The sequence below is a fragment of the Neomonachus schauinslandi genome, chromosome 7 (assembly GCF_002201575.2).
Source record: "Neomonachus schauinslandi chromosome 7, ASM220157v2, whole genome shotgun sequence".
Classification (NCBI taxonomy): Eukaryota; Metazoa; Chordata; class Mammalia; order Carnivora; family Phocidae; genus Neomonachus; species Neomonachus schauinslandi.
This window is the reverse complement of record NC_058409.1, coordinates 110,904,661-110,921,455: the sequence shown is the minus strand read 5'-3', so window position 1 is coordinate 110,921,455 and position 16,795 is coordinate 110,904,661. Positions and strand designations below refer to the sequence as shown.

General features: G+C 39.6%; 1 protein-coding gene across 2 annotated transcripts in view; it reads left to right on the top strand.

Moving 5' to 3' along the window:
• Nucleotides 1-7,219, top strand: part of SPINK7 (serine peptidase inhibitor Kazal type 7) — a 52,324-nt gene extending 45,105 nt beyond the window's left edge. Inside the window, exons 2-5 of one of the 2 annotated variants that reach the window (XM_021696933.1) lie at nt 3,867-3,989; nt 4,852-4,877; nt 5,370-5,497; nt 6,857-7,219. In XM_021696933.1, the coding sequence (XP_021552608.1) occupies nt 3,929-3,989; nt 4,852-4,877; nt 5,370-5,497; nt 6,857-6,902 (261 nt within the window). In that variant the 5' untranslated portion in view covers nt 3,867-3,928 and the 3' untranslated portion in view covers nt 6,903-7,219. Of the gene's footprint in view, nt 1-3,854; nt 3,990-4,851; nt 4,878-5,369; nt 5,498-6,856 lie in introns of those variants that run through there. The other variant, XM_021696924.1, reaches the window with a different exon arrangement.
• Nucleotides 7,220-16,795: the final 9,576 nt, after the last annotated feature.

The following is a 16,795-nucleotide window of genomic DNA, read 5'->3' as shown; positions in this document are numbered from 1 at the left end:
TCCCTGTTGCCTCAGCTATATAACAGGACAAATAACCACACCAATCTCAGAAGATTATTTTAAATCTTAAATGAGATAATACACACACCAAATGTAGCAGAGTTCCAGCACATAGTAAGTGCATAAAAATGGTTAATTTTTGGGCACCTGGGTGGCTCAGTTGGTTAAGCGACTGCCTTCGGCTCAGGTCATGATCCTGGAGTCCCTGGATCGAGTCCCGCATCGGGCTCCCTGCTTGGCAGGGAGTCTGCTTCTCCCTCTCCCGCTCCCCCCTCTTGTGCTCTCTCTCTCACTCTCTCTCTCAAATAAATAAATAAATAAAATCTTAAAAAAAAATGGTTAATTTTCTTATTGTACCTTTCCTTTCTTACAGCCATTATTCTATACCTGGATTACTGCCCAGCATGGTGCTGGCTTCTTTATTTCCCTCTAGCTAACTGACCCAGAACCTCTTTATTCAGGTCCTGCACCAATTTAATTCTACCACCCAAATCTCTAACTTTCTGATGGGTCATCTTTCCCTTCTCTGTGGCACCTCAAATCCATTGGGGAAGAAATCCCTAATACTCTCAAATTTTTCTCTCATTTCATTTTTATGTTTTTCCACATTAGTTCTACCCTGCCTTCCCTAGAATGGAACCATGGTCATAATCTGACAAGGCCTCAAATTTTCCCTCCTTGCAGGAAGGTTAGGAGGAATAAAGACACTGCCCCCAGCCTAAATGGATGACTTTTTGTCTTCTCAAGCTTCACCTTTCACCTCCAAAGGCTCCTCCCTCTATAATTCATGGCTCATTGTGCAACTTAAAAATTTCTATGTAAACAGCTGCCCAAACCTAAGCAACCCACCCATGCCTGATCATTTGACCTCACTTTTCCTCACGTTTTTAAATCCAAAGAACTTTATTTCCACCAATCTTTTATCTGCCTTATATTTGGATACACCCTGAGGATTACTATCTCAGCCCCACCCCTGAGAAATTAATCTGGCATTTTGCCTACTAGCCATAGCCTCTATAAACAATTGTTCATATTCCCCAAGCCTACTACTATTATTAAGTCTACATGTATTCTGAACTTTGACTTCTAAACTCTTAACTACTCACACCTTGCATAGTGTATCAGAACTTTCTTGAACACTTGACTCTCTTCTGAGCCTATGGCCAGCCTTCTGGCTCCCCTCCAGTCTCTGATGTACACACTCCCTATCCAGAAAGTCACCTTTTTTTCATTTCTTATTCAATGTCATAATATATTTAGGGAGAAATATTCAGCATGGTACTGACTGAACCTGCAAAAAATCTAGTGGTAATTTTGTCTAGTGGACATTAATTTTCATATCCACAGTTGACTATCTGACAGTCTTCCACTGATGTCTGTACCAAGCCTCTCCATCCTTCTCCAGCTTCCAGACCAACCCAATTTTTCTACTGCAAAAGGCAACCCCAGAACTTAACAGCCAGAGTCAACCTTACAATGTTGACTGTGCAACTTTAAGGATACAGGTTAAGCTCTGGATGTTTTAATTTCCTCATCTGTAACATAGATATAATATTTACCTCCCAGAGTAGCTTTGAGTATTGAATGAGATTGTATGTATATATAATGTGTATATATATATATATATATATATATATATATGATAATGTGATCTTTAGGACAAGTTACAGTTTTCTGTAATGCTGTAATTAGCCACCCTCCACCATGTATCTTAAATTCCTTCTTTCCTTTGGCTGTAAGACAGGTTCAGTCTATCCTACACCTTGCTGAAGGCTTAGCTTCTTTCATTCCCCTCCTCTCCTTGACTATTAAATATCTGAAAAAATTATAATGCTATTCTCTACTTCATCCTAATCTCCCTTTGAACCCATTCCCATTCCTTTTTGCTAAATGCATTTTCAAACTGCAACAAAGACACCTCTTCTTGAAACATAATGGCTTTTTCTCAGTATTCATTGTCTTCAAACTATCATAGCAAACAATAAAACATAATGAACTCTATTATGGCATTTGCTTCTCTTCTTTTCCATTACTGAACTCAAAATAGTCTCCCCCATGAATTAGTATCATGATCTTGTGAAGATTACTTAAATCCTCTGAGTCTCAACTTACTCACTGGTAAAATTAGGGTAATAAAAATTCCTTCCTCAATGAGTTGTCCTGAAGATCACATTCCATATTCTAGCTACCATGTATGAAGCTCGAATTATGATCTTGGTACTCTGATACACACACACACACGTGTGTGTGTGTATATATATATATACATATATATGTATGTATGTATATATATATATATATATCCGCATTCAATACTCAAAGCCATTTTGGGAGGTAAATATTATTTCTATGTTACAGATGAGGAAATCAAAACACCCAGAGCTTAATCTGTATACTTAAAGTCACACAATCAACAATTATTAAAAGCAAGACTTCCAAATAAGACCTTCTGGACGCAATGCCCCTATTAACTACTACATTATATTCCTTCCCAAACAGATGTAAAAGTCAAAATTTTAGGGAACCATGCAATGTCATTTATTATTAGCTTATTATCTTTGCAGATTCTCTGTTTCAGAATGTACTGAAATAAACCCATCAAGCAAAAGACTGGTGGAAGAGTCCACTGCCTTCCTTCAGGTTTTCATGCATATGCCCTCTAGTCCAACAGACAAAAAGCAGCTAATTGGACAATTGTGTTTGGGCAATCCAGTTTACAATCTAATGTCAGCAACCCATAGCAGAGACTTTTGACTGATCATTAATAATAATTACAATCACAATAACAATGACATGCACTGCATTTTAGAACAGACTTTCATGTATGTGCATAAAAATTAACCATTTTTATGTACATAAAATAAAATAAAAATTCTGTAAATTCTGTAAATTCTGTAAATTCTATTGTGGTTAGCAGTAGGTCCCACTTGACAAGGCATGAAACTAAGGCTCTGGGATGGTCTCTGTATTTTTTGACAACTATTTTTCCAGTTCTCTCCCTTCTGGTCTTCACGGGACAAGATAAGATCCCACTGTAACCTCTCTGGTTGAGCCAGGTCGCTTGATGCTGAGAGAATGTAACAGTAGTGTCACTTCTGAGGGGAACATATAATGGCTGAAAATGGAAATTCTCAAGAACACATCTTCACTTCACCTTGACAATGAACGATATTCCAAAACTACTCAGCCCCCTTGGGATCCATTGAAGGCAATATGGCACCATCTGCTGACAACTGTATGTGGATAGCTTGAGTAAAAAACAAACATATATTAAGTCACAGAAATCTTTAGGTTATATGTTAGCACAGCATAAACAGGTCTCTCTGACTGATACAGGCTCATGGCCCATAAATGACTCACCCAAGGTCACACAGCTAGAAAGTGTCAATGCCTTCTCCAAGTCTCATAAACGCTAAGGTCACTGTTCCTCCCACCAGGTCCCAGCTTGCTTCCTATGTCAATTGCTTCAAAAAGAAACAGTATTTCCCCAGGAGGCAGAATATAAACCTAAGTGTGATCTATCCAATCTGAATCTAATATTCTTTATTTGGTGAAAAAAAAGTTCGATATTTTTACTTATTTCATAACTAGGCCAAGCAGTCGGTAGTTAATCTCTTCTACTACTTGAAGTTGAGAATTCTAAATAACAGTCCCCACCTCTGGTGCAAGCAGGAAAATACTTCTCACCTCAAATAATCAATTTCTCGGTCAGATAATAGTAGCAATTAAGTGACGAGAACCGCAACACCACCCAGGGTGTGACATTGTGCCTTGAGAACCTCTCAGAGCCAACACTGACTCTGGATGACCTCACAGGAAAGGTGGAGAAACCAAGGACTGGCATATAAACCTAACCCCTTTCCTAGGGTATGGCTGATGTAGCTGGTGTGACAGTCCCGAGAGCCTCTACATCACAGCTGTCTCCACCATGAAGATCATCGGGGGGCTCCTTCTGCTCTGCACAATGACTCATTTCTTCAGCAACTCGGGTGAGTTAAGGGCAGAGAGTGGCCTGTGTAGCCAGTAAGCTTGTCTTCCCAAATAACCCCTTCTCAGGATTGGAGGAAAATGTCTGGGCATGTGGATTTAAAGTGTACTGGCTTATAATACAAACAGCCCTGGCCTGGGAAGGGAGGCTCTTACGTACCAACAGGTGTTGGGGGAAGGTGGTTGGGTCCAGTGTTTTCCCTTTCAAGGATTTTTATTTTCATCCATGGAGCCATAGGAGAAAAAAGAACTAATTTCTTCATAAGTCTACCATTCCATAAGGACACTGGAAGTGGCTGGTGTTATTAGATACTATTCCTCAGTGCAAGGACACAGAAAAACTTGGATGCCTCTCCAAATCAATCCAGGGGGACTGAAATAAAACACAATTCTCCAAAGCCCAGGAGTCAACAATTAGACTTTTATATGGTGAAAATTATTTAAATGAATTAAGAGTCTAACACCTTAAGAACATTCCATTACATTTCTTTGTATCAGTTCAGAGGGGAGAATATCAAAGATGGTGGAACTGCAGGCTCTTAGGAGGGGTGACTGCAATACTTTCTATTGCTATCTGACTTTGAATCATTATCAAAGACATGATAAACTCCAGAAAATGCCCCATGTCAATAAAGGGAGGAAACCAGTTAATTCTCCTACCTGAATAAAGGGCTTACCTTATTGGCCATTTGGCTTCTTCAGCAAACAGCTGGAGTTTTATATAAGAACAGAGTGTGTGCTAAGATTCGATTCGTCACCAGAGCAAATACAGAGTCTCAATCCATAGGCCCAAATTAACATTAATTCATGAGACTTTAAGACTTTGCTTTATTTTTAACATTTCCATCTGTCACTCTCTTTCAGAAGCTGCTAGTCTGCCTTTAACAACAGTGAGTATATTGAATTACATTTTAATTTCAATTCCTATTGACTGTCATTTAGTCAACAAAAGGTTTTGAAATATATATGTAGAATTAATTCAGCATGTTTGGGGAGGGGGCAAAGGAGGAGGCGGGCACAGATAAAAAATCTCCTCTTCTTTCCAGAAGGCAGTTGAAGAAATACGACGTATAAGCCTGAATTTCACCCATCTATAAATAGGTGTAACGGTAGAACCTACCCTATTCAGTTGTTATAAATATTAAACAAAAATAAATCATGTATAATTTAAGCTTAAAGGCTAGCATGGAAATGGTCAGGAATTATTAACAGCGTATGCTAGTAGTAACAGAGGTGGGGACAGCGGTACTAGTATTTGTCATGGTGATAATATTATTAATAGAAGCAGCATCAGAATATCTGACCTGGGACTCCTAGGATGGTATTTTGCTTCCTGCCCAACAGAGGCCAGCATAGCTTAGGGCATTCTCTTGTGTCCGTAGCAGGTGGACTGCAGCATTTATAAGAAGTACCCAGTGGTGGCCATCCCCTGCCCCATCACATACCTGCCCGTTTGTGGTTCTGACTACATTACCTATGGGAATGAATGCCACCTATGCATTGAGAACTTGTGAGTACCTCGTGGGAAGAAAAAAGAAGTCACAGCCAGTGTCCTCCACTGCAAACCTCTCCTCTATGAGCTTGTTTCACTCTCCATAAGCTGCGCTGATTCCCACCCAGAAGCAGCTGGTAGAGAGAGAAAACCATCTGTCTCACAGTCAGGCGAGGTTTGGGCCACCTGCTCTGCCAGCTTAAACTAGTTCCATCCATCACCCAACTGCCAATTCCTGTCTCAATTGAGGGAATCCAGTAAGACTAGGAGCCCAGAGGTTCTATAGAGGCAAGGGGGCTAAGGGGATCATCTGGGGGTGATCTCCAACCCCCAAAGTTCAGCTTTGGGCTATTTTAGGTAGTGGAGTTCTACACAGTATCTTGTTAGAAGAAAATATATTGACCCCCATAATAAAAAATCATTGAAAACCACTATCCTACATGATTTCTAAGAGAAGTGAGGCCATACTGCTTGATTCTTAGACAAACTGTGGATAGAGCGCCTTTATCCTTCTCAAATTCCTAGGGGTTCTAAATAACTGTAGCCTTATGGGGGAAGAGGAGAAGGCTACCACAAAAATTGTTTTCTCTTATCTAAAAGAGGGAGATGCAAGCTGTCAGTGCTTAGACCTGGGCATGTTTTGCTTAGGTATTTTTGTTTGGCCTGTGAACTATTTCTGAAGGCAATATAACTAGGTACTTGTCACTTCTTTAATGCAGAACAGGCACCTTAGCATTTCTTACCTTACACTAAGTCCACTTCGTTCATTATTAAGTCTCCCTTAGACCACTGGATTTTGGCTACCCATCTTCGGTCTTGTATTTTTCATCTTTGTGATTATTTAAACAAGTTAGAATATCAGTTTAGGCCCTGAGCTCAGAAGGATATGTCTGCATCTTTATTTCTATTCAGGAACAGGGAAAATTCACAAAAGGGAAGATTCTCTAACATGCACACCCATTGGGCTCTTGGCCTAGAAGGTGGCTTGTGTTCAAGGACACTGAAAGGGACATGTGGTGGCAGTTCTCACTAACGCATGACCCAGCTTCATCACAGGCCTTGCTGGCCAGGAAAGACTGAGGGGCAGGCCACCTCAGCTTCCCATGTCCTCCTCCATTGTTATTGTAGGATATTGGTTGATGGGCTCCGGTTCTGGGATCAGTGGAGGCAGTAAGTATGGTGGAAATATCACTGGACTAGGGAGACTCTGCTTCTATCTCTGTCAGAAACTGCCTGTGGCAAGGACCTTCCTTTTCAGGGATTCAGTTTCTTCATCTATAACATTAAGCTCTGCCTCATAATTTCTATAGTTCCTTTTGGCTCTGACATATAACATTTCCTCTTGTTTAATGAATCTTGTTATGTGTTTTCTCATAGGAAAAGTAATGGAAAAGTTCAGCTTCTTCATGAAGGAAGATGTTAACTTCTCCACAGACATGGGTACGGAGCGATGGTATCTTCACAGTCATTGTCATCATCCCCGGGCTCTGACTGCCTTTTCCCTCATCTTGGCCAGCGCTCTGGGTAGGGGCAGAGACAGATTCAGAGTCATCTTTGTTGAGTGGAGAAAGTTGTTGTGGTCTTCCTCAAACTCATGCCTCACTGACTTCGGGCTTCTTTTTGTACCTCAATAAAAGAATCTCCCCAGAGAGTTTATCTTTACTTCTGCTTGTATTTGTTTCTTAGATTGGGATGTAATATCTCAGTTTAAAAATAAAACTGAGGGATATATAAATCTTCTTTACGAGAAAGTTTTGTATGACGAATGCCAAGTAACTTCCAAGAGACACACACACACACACACACACACACATCAGTGAACATCTTACCCTCTCCTGGAGTCTTTACTTTCCTTAATCAGTACCTGCCACTGGGAACTAGTCTATGGACCATACTGGTCCTTTATATCAGTCTCTTTTCCAAAGTTCCTTAGAGGGGCACCTCCTTCATTATAAGAAGTCAACCCTGGGGGGAAGATTTTCCTGCCCATTTCTTTCCATGAGCATTCCATAATTTCCTCCTTTCTTATCTCTCACCTTGCTAACCTCCTGCTGGAGCCTTAATAGAACATCTCTGGCACTGACTACTACATTGCTTGGTCTAACACTTGCCTTCCATAACTGTAAAATGCAGATACCACTATGTACCAAGACAACATTGACCGTACTGGCAAACTGTACATTTGTTTTAAATACAGAGACCTCTAATTCATTCTTAGTGATGAAGCTGGAGTTCCTTCTATAGATGATGCTTATGTGACCACAACACTTTGAGGAAGTCTTCAGTGATAGGCATAGCTCACAAGAAATTAGTGACCCAGATTAGGCCTTGGTATACTTTCATGGTCCTCATTTTCTCCTCCCCATGTTCACTTCTTCCCTCACTTGCTCCAGAACTGTTCTTGGCCCAGAGATTGAAAGAGGATAGTCCTGCCCACCTACAGGCTTCCCTAAAGATACAAGGAAATCTGTGGAAACCTTATTCTCCTCATAGACTCAAGAAGAGAAAGGGAGGGGTGCCTGGGTGGCTCAGTTGGTTAAGCGTCTGCCTTTGGCTCAGGTCATGATCCCAGGGTCCTGGGACCAAACCCTGCATCGGGCTTTCTGCTCAGTGGGGAGCCTGTTTCTCCCTCTCCCTCTCTCCCCCACTCGTGCTCTTTCTCTCTCACTCTCTCTCTATCTCAGATAAAAAAATAAATTCTAAAAAAAAAAAAGAAGAGAGAGGGAATCCATAGTTATGGTAACTCCATAAAAGTCGTATGAAAAGGCTTATAAACAATTGGATCATGCCTGCATTTATATTCTACTGCTAAAGTGTTATATAATCATATTAGTACAGACTCTGTCCCCATGATCATGATGCACCTAACATGGTCTGGATGATTGGGATAAAATATGGGTCTGAATCAGAGTCAAATTCAAAGTCAAGTTCAAAGTCAAGGTCAAGCCAGATCATGGTCAAGTCAACTATGGAAACTGTGAAGAAGAGCAAGGATAGGGAAGTATCTTGGACAAACAAAGCTGCTGAGGTAAAAGTAGCAGATAGGGAGAAGTTGTGATCTGAACAGGGCCTAGAATAGGTGGTCAAATGGTCTTGCTGGCTTAGCCCTCTTCAGTTGCTTGCCACCTTCAGCGGCTCTCACTTCCGGGTTCCAAGCTCCCACCCCTCCTGGTGTGATCCTCTCCTGAGCTGCTCACACCTGCTTGTGTATGTGAAGCATCCCCACGCCTGAGTTGCCCACAACCTCACAGGTTTCTCAGTCTGCTGTACTCTTCTCATCATGGCAATTCCTCCCACCTTCTTAGATCTTCAGCTTCTCTTGTCTTTCCTTTTCTTGGTCTTGATCTACTCCTGCACCTGACACTGTTTGTCCTGTCTTAAACAAACATCTGCATTTTCCCAGTGCTCCTCACTAATCTTTCTTATATATCTTCAGTTGTTTATACCTTCTTAGGAGTCTGATTTCCATATTGCTCCACTTGCTCACCCCTCTCTCCCCTACTGCCTTCAAACTTTTGGCTACCTCAGTCCTTCTCATTCTTCCTCTGATCTCACTCACATCTCCTCAGCAGAACTGAATCCTCAGAAGCTCATTTCTTTGTACAAAAAAGCTCTCTTTCTCCAGGTAGTTGGACTGTGATAAAGGCCATGGCATGGGCATACCCCTACACTGTGAGCCCATCCTCACCCCCAAGTATGGTACAGATGGAAAAACCTACAAAATCCCTGGCAACTGTGCATGAAGATCAGGGAAAGATATCAATGGAAACATGATACAAAATGTGAGCAAAATACACACCTATATAAGAATTCCTGATCATCATGGATGAAAGAGACCCAGTAAACAGCCTCTTTTTATGGATAGAAACTCTGAACTCCCCAAATTGGAAATGCCTCATTGCTCATATGGAAGACGAGGACAAGAACCCAGATCTGCTACTCCCAATCCAGGGCCCAAAAAAGTGTTTTCAGAATTTCATCCATCATATCTCAATACCCTTGGGAATCAACTCTTTCTACTATGAAATGACCCAGTACATAACATCTGTAAAACACTTATAGTTCACAAAAGACTTTCATATTCCTGTCTCATTTAATCCTCACACAGCGTCCATCATAAGGTAGACATGATCAGCCTAGCTTCTCAGGTGAGACAAAAGAAGCTGCCAGAGGGAAATAATGGGCAGAATTGCAGAACTGTAAATGGTGGGTGGTTCTGTTGGCGCTGAGTCTAGCTAGCATTGGTTCTACACACCACACTGCATAAAGACAATGAGGAAACATCTGGCTTCATTGCAGACCTGAGCAGCCTCAGGTCTTTGGTCCATATTGTATTCAGAGCCCAATACTAGCTGTTGATGACATTTCTCCTTTTCTTCCAACACTCACCACAACTCACCGCCTTAAAGAAGATTTCTGATCTTTCTGAAATTGAAGTCTAGATTTGGCCCACAATTGATACATTCCCAGAATCCTTTTAAAATTTATAAATGATGTTTAAAAATAGTTATTGCTCTTCAAATTTTGGAATTAACCTGTGGTTGAACTGTAGAAGAATGAATTATGGCATACAGAACAGAATGTGCATATTTTTAATGTCTTAAATGTAAAAATAAACATAGAGGTGACAAATCTTTAGAGAGAAAAGTTGACTGAGGGAAGTGTATGGAGGCATGTAAGTTTCTTGTAGGATTATGAGATGTTGCCTAAGGATGAGAATAATAGAAAGTGACCAAGATATTATTTAAAGTTATAAAGGTAGTGTGCAGAATTTTTGAAAAGTCATGATATACTCATCAAAAATTGGGAAGAACTATAAGTTGTAAGGTAATATAAATGAACGACTTTCCTTCATAGATGGTAGTCAATAAATAATAAGGTATACTTATACCTCTATTTCTTGATTTCTTAAATATTGAGAATTGTGACGGTAACAACCTTAGAATAGAAATGGTTAAAATTAGCTCCCACCGAAGTGATATTGGCAATGAAGATTTTTGGTTTTCATCATAAGCTTTTAACATCAGTGGAATTTATATACATATTTCTTACTATGGCATATCTATTAATATCTTTTCTTTTCCTTTTTCCCTGCCAGGAAAAGTAAATCTTTGCCACAGGGAAACTGTTAAATCACTATAAATGTAAGTGTAAAGTAGGTTTATTTTTAAATTGTTACCTCTCCAAGTTTAGGCCTTGAAGAAAAAAATGACTTTATTAAGTTTTACTCACTTCTCTATGTATTCATCAGCACTTGCTTCCCTGAGGTCTTTGGCATATTCATCATCATTGTCTTCTTTATAAAACTCCACCAAGCAGCTCAAGAGAACACAACAAAACTTGGAACAGGAGACTTGTATGCTTATGCCAACTTGAACATCACCAGGTGTGTAGCTGTAGGTTGGTCATTTACATGTGCAATATCTCTTTGCTTACCGACAAAATCAAATCCCTAATTTAACCTGTATATTGTCAGAGTCAGATGATATATGCATGTGAACATGCTTTATAAACTGTAAAGTCCTATGGAAATGAAAGGGTTGATTAGGATCTGTATGTCCATACTTCTCCAACATTTACCCAGGCTTGAACACATAGACTACATTTTTGTAAATGTGTTTGGTATGTTGAAGTAAAGGCCCATGATCAGTAAATGTGGGGGTTTTTTTCTTGGTTTGAGAAATGGGAATATTTTAGTTCCTTAGAAATTGATACTAGAAAGTGAAAAGGCAAAAGTACAATTTGAACATGTAAGATTACATGAATTTACTTATATAGTTTGCCCTATTTGAACATGGCCTCACTTAATACCATGAGTAAAACTGTGATGAAAAATGAGATATTCAAATAATCTCAAGGGATCTCATCACAAAATATTTACTAATTTGGAAGGAGAAAGAGTAACAGTAGAGTAGAGAAACATTGCAGACACTAACTGGCAGAAGTGATCAAAGTTAGCATAGTTAGTGATGGGGCAAATCAACATCATGGATACTATCTCAAAGTATACAACGCGAAGAATATAGAGTATCTTCTGTATTTCCCTGCCAAAAATGCACAACCTGAATATAGCCACTAGGAAACATGAGACAAACTCAAATTCAGAAACCTTCTATAAAATAACTCATCTACAACTTTCAAAAACCAAGAACAGGCCTTTTAAATATTCTGCATTGAAAGAGACTAAAGAACATGATATTGCATGATTCTGAATGGATCTTTTATTATTGTCATTGTTGTTGTTTGTTGAGAAATATTTCACATACCATAAAACTCAGGGTTTTATTATTTTTTAATTTTTAATTGAATTATAATTAACACACAGCATTATATTAGTTACAAAAATTCTTGTTTTTAAAATGTAAAACTCTAGTCTGCTCACAAAATTGTGCAACCAGCACCACTATTTGATTTCAATACCTTTGATAACTCCAAAAAGAAACTCCAAACTGACTGGCAGTCACTCTTATTCCCCCATCTTTCTAGCAATGTATGAGGGTTCCATTTTCTCCACATCCTTGACATCTTGTCTTTTATTTTATTTTTTTTAGCTATCCTAATGGATGTGAAATGGTACTCATTTTGGCTTTGATTTGCATTTCTTTAATAACTAATGATGAGCATATTTTAATGGCTTTATTGGCCATTTGTATATATCCTTTGGAAAAATGTTTATTTAAACCCGTTGCTCATTTTTTAGCTAGATTATTTGTCTGGTTATTGTGGAACTGCATATATTCTGTTTAGCTTTATATATTCTGAATATTTTTTTTCCTTTATCAGATCTATGATTTGCAAATATTTTCTCCCATTCTGTGGGCTGTCCTATCAAGCACAAAATTTGGATTTTGACAAAATCCAATTTATCTATTTTCCCTTTTGTTTATTATATTTTTAGTGTCGTATCTAAGAAACCACTGCCCATTCAAAGGTTTATGCCTGTTTTCTTCTAAGACTCGTATACTTACAACTATTACATTAACTCTTTCATCCATTTTGAGTTAATTTCTGTTAGAGTTTTTTATACAATCTGATTGGATTGGATCATCCTGTTATAAAGGCATTATTGACACAAATGGCAAAATGGAGTCTTGAGGTGAAGAGTACATGACAAGTTCTTTGTTCTAGTCTTGCAACAATTATTTCAAAACAAAAAGTTAAAATTCAAAAATGTGTTCTTCCTAATTGTTATGCAAAACAGGTACTAGTAATTTGATAGAACTGTTTCTCCAAGAAAGCAAAGGCACAGAAGTGACTTCAGAATGGGAAATAGCAAGAGAATATGGGAAGGATATGCCACACAGGCTGAGTTCTTAAGTAAATTCCCAAATAAACCATAAGGTTCTCCCCACCTCCCCTCTCCCCACCAATACATGCTGAAAATAGTTCAGAATTCCTTAGGAGAAAAAAAAAAAAAACCCTCAATTCACAGTGACATTTTAAGCTGCTGCTTCTGCTCTGCCTCTTCTTCTTCCCCTACCTATCCCCTTTCCCTTTGCCTTCCTCCTCCTCCTTCTCCTCCTCCTCTTGTTCTTGTTCTTGTTCTTCTTGTTCTTGTTCTTGTTCTTCTTCTTCCTTTTCTCAGTGTAACTCAGGGCTGCCTAAAAGGTCTAGCTTATTAGCAGGAAAGGACTGCCATTGTGTGGAAAGACATTTCTGAAGAGCTCAAGGGACTTTGTGTCAAAGTTTTCCTGATTCCCAGATCCTGCAATATTTCCCCTCCAGAGGTGACCACTTAACCCATGCATGCACATCAACGGCTCCTAAACTCTGGCCAGTCTTCCTCAGAAGTAGAAGAGGTTTTAGCAATTATAGCCTCAGCCAGCCCAGCCCTCTGACACCCTCCAGAGAATAACCTCTATATTAGTTCTCCTCTAATCTTGTATCTAAAATCTTGAGATTCGGTTCTTCTTGGGCTTCAATTCAGATGACTGCTTTATCCCCTGAACTAGAGAATCTCCTTTATGGCCCTGGAACTCTGTGTGAACTTGCTCCTTCTAAATCATCCTGTTTTTCTGCGTTCTCCCTTCTGCATTCACACTCTTATAACCAGTCAGGCTGAGGCTCTGATCCAGATAAGCTCTCCCTCAAGTAGTACTTTCCTCACTGAACCCCTATGGACCCACCTGCTGGAGTTGCTGTCTGAGGGTGGAATTTGGGAACTTCTCTCCTAGACTAGAGATCTTCAAATTATCCTGTGGACCCCTAGGGCCTCCATGAGTGTGACTCAAGGGCCATTATGGGAAGATGGGGACAAGGAAGCCAAGCTGCCATAGTCCTTCAAGTAATGGAGAACGTCTGTTGTCTGTTTAGTGTATTATGCTTCTATACAACATTTTTCAGTTCCACTATGCTCTCTTGTGATCTTGGACAACTTCTCTATTTTCTTTGTGCCTCTCTTCCTTTATTTGTAAAGTCATTGATAGTAATAGTATTTATCTAACATAGTTTTAAAATTTAAATAAGTTAATAGCCATATAACAATTCCAAAACTACCTGACACATAATTAGTGCTCAGTAAATATTATTACTGATATTGCTATTGTCATTAAACAAAGTATTTTGCTGTTAAAAAAGAAAAGTTTAAAAATGTGGATAGAGGCCATTCAATAAAGGAATCACCTCTGCAGAGTCCCTGAGAAGTATTCATTTGACCTCCAATGAGACACTTAAAAGGATAAGATTCTCATTACCTCTAGTCATTATCAAACATTACTGATCATCATAAAGTTCCTTTTGTGATCACATGCCAGTATGTATTATTTCCAATATGGCCACAAAGGTACACCATTTGCTTATTTTAAGATACTTCTTAAGTGCTTTCTGAGTCTTTTCTTCAGACCACAGTCACTGTCATTGTCTTCACTATCATGATCATTATCATCAAATACCAAAATTTGTTAAGAGCTTACTATATTCCAGACCCTGGACAAGAACTTTACAAATACAATCTCATTTGAAACTTACAACAAGCTTATGATGATTGTGCCATTAACTTTATTTTGTAAGCTTGTTAAAGTATTTGACACTTGTTAAAATGGTAAGGAAGGTGTCACTCAAGGTATAATCTTGAAAGCTCCTACTGCAATAGGAGAGAGAGATTGGGCTCAAGTCTGCATAAAACAAGTGGGGATTTTTAGCCAAGGAGCAAGTTGAGGGGGTCAGGAGATGGAAAATTATTAATGAGAGTTACCAAGAATAGGAAGATTCTTGCTAAAGGCTGGCCAAGGACTTATATATTAAAAGTGGGGAATGAAGAACTTGATCAGATATCAAGAGTGATCAGATATCAATGGTAGGGAGACGACTTATCAGGATTCTATGCCAAGACTGAAAGGGGCAGGCCAAAGACAAGAGATGGAGGGGAGGTGGGGAGCAAGGTTAAGGCCGAATCAAGAAAAGGACTCAGAGCAGCCTAACTACAGTTCAGTCAAGAAGAAAGTCCTTGTCAAGCTATAATGAAGACAGTGGCAAAGTTTCTCATTATTCATGGTATGCCCAAGTTGTAATATAGTTTATAAGAGTAAATGCTCATTAATATTTACTGAATGATTAAATGAACATTAAGAAACCAAGGCTACTAAGAGTTCAATAACTTACACCAAGTCATGTAGGGAATGGTGAAGCTGGCAATGAATTCAGCTCTGCAAGACGCTTAAGAGTTTCAACTCTCAGTAATATAATGATGCCCGCCCCCCAGACCAGCACAGGTTCCAGCTGTCTTTATCCTTTTGAAGGGAAACAGTTGTGAGTTTCAGTGTCTCAGTCTTTGGCACTACTTCCACTAGTGGTATATACAGTGTCTTCCAACTCTGTCTATCCAAACTGCAAGAGCTGCTTTCAAGGTCTTCTCATAGAGTCATTGTATTGAAAATTGGCACATTCCAAAATAGGTGTCCTTGTAGTCTTTTTTTTTTTTTTTAAAGATTTTATTTATTCAACAGAGAGAGAGAGACAGCGAGAGAGGGAACACAAGCAGGGGGAGTGGGAGAGGGAGAAGCAGGCTTCCCGCAGAGCAGGGAGCCCGATGCAGAGCTCGATCCCAGGACCCTGGGATCACGACCCGAGCCGAAGGCAGACGCTTAACGACTGAGCCACCCAGGTGCCCCGTCCTTGTAGTCTTTATCAGAGATTTCAAATGAAACATGGTTTGATAAAGCACAATTAAACCTATTTAAACCATGGCCAAATGATTGGTGAGCTTGTCTGTTAAAAATGATTGTATTAGTGTAAGATGTCACTGGCCTCGTATGTAACCATGGCCCAGGGCAAAGTCAACATCTCATTCTTGAATCATCAGGCTGTGTTTTCAGGACTAGAGAATCATGGCCAAAGCTTTAGGGACAGTCCAGCCACTGCAGACAACAAATCCACTACAGGCTAAGATGGTCACATAGCTCTTTATTATTGCCCTTGAGAGTCCCTTCTCCCAAGTGCCCTTGATAAAGAAGCTTCCACCAGAGATCTGGCAGGTAAATGAGATGTGACTGCTCACCAGCTCCACCCACTGTTCCATCTCCTCAAATTTAGATTCTTGGGAAAATTATCCCCCCTGCTAAAGAGCATCAATCATTGCTTGTTTCTGCTGAATCAAGACTTGGGTGTTGAGGCACCTGGGTGGCTCAGCCTGTTAAGCATCCGACTCTTGATTTCGGCTCAGGTCATGATCTTGGGGTCATGGGATTAAGCCCCACAACAGGCTCCATGCTGGGTGTGGAGCCTGCTTGAGATTCTCTCTCTCCTTGTCCCTCTGCCCTTCTCCCCCCGCAAAAAAGACTTGGGTGTTGATACTTTTTCTCTATACCCAGTCTGGAGTCTCATCTGGCAACATTTCCTATTTGGTCTCAGAGGAAAGAGGGTAAACTGGGAAAGTGTCCGAACTTCGAAAGCTGCCATGCTGATGAGTATTCCCGGAAGTAGTACAAAGACGAATATGTAATAAACCTGGTTGAAATTACTTAACTTCTCTGTCACTTCATTTTCTCATCTGTAACACAAAGAAAATGGTAATAACTATCCAATAGACTTGTTATGAAGATCCAATGGTATAACAGATGTCAAAGCACTCAAACTCTCAAGTATGTAAAGAAATAAGGAAATAACAACAGCTTTATTGGGTTCTATTATCTATTAAAATATCATGGGCAACTATTTGATTTCACAATAAAAGAATTCCCACACTAGCGAATGTTTCTGACCTCTTCCCATGATTCTGTTTCTGGAAATAGCTATTTCATAATCGAGGCAGGAACTCTTGACAATATATAAGGCAGGACCCAAGTGGGCAGAGCAGACACCAGAAAGTCACTTGTTTTG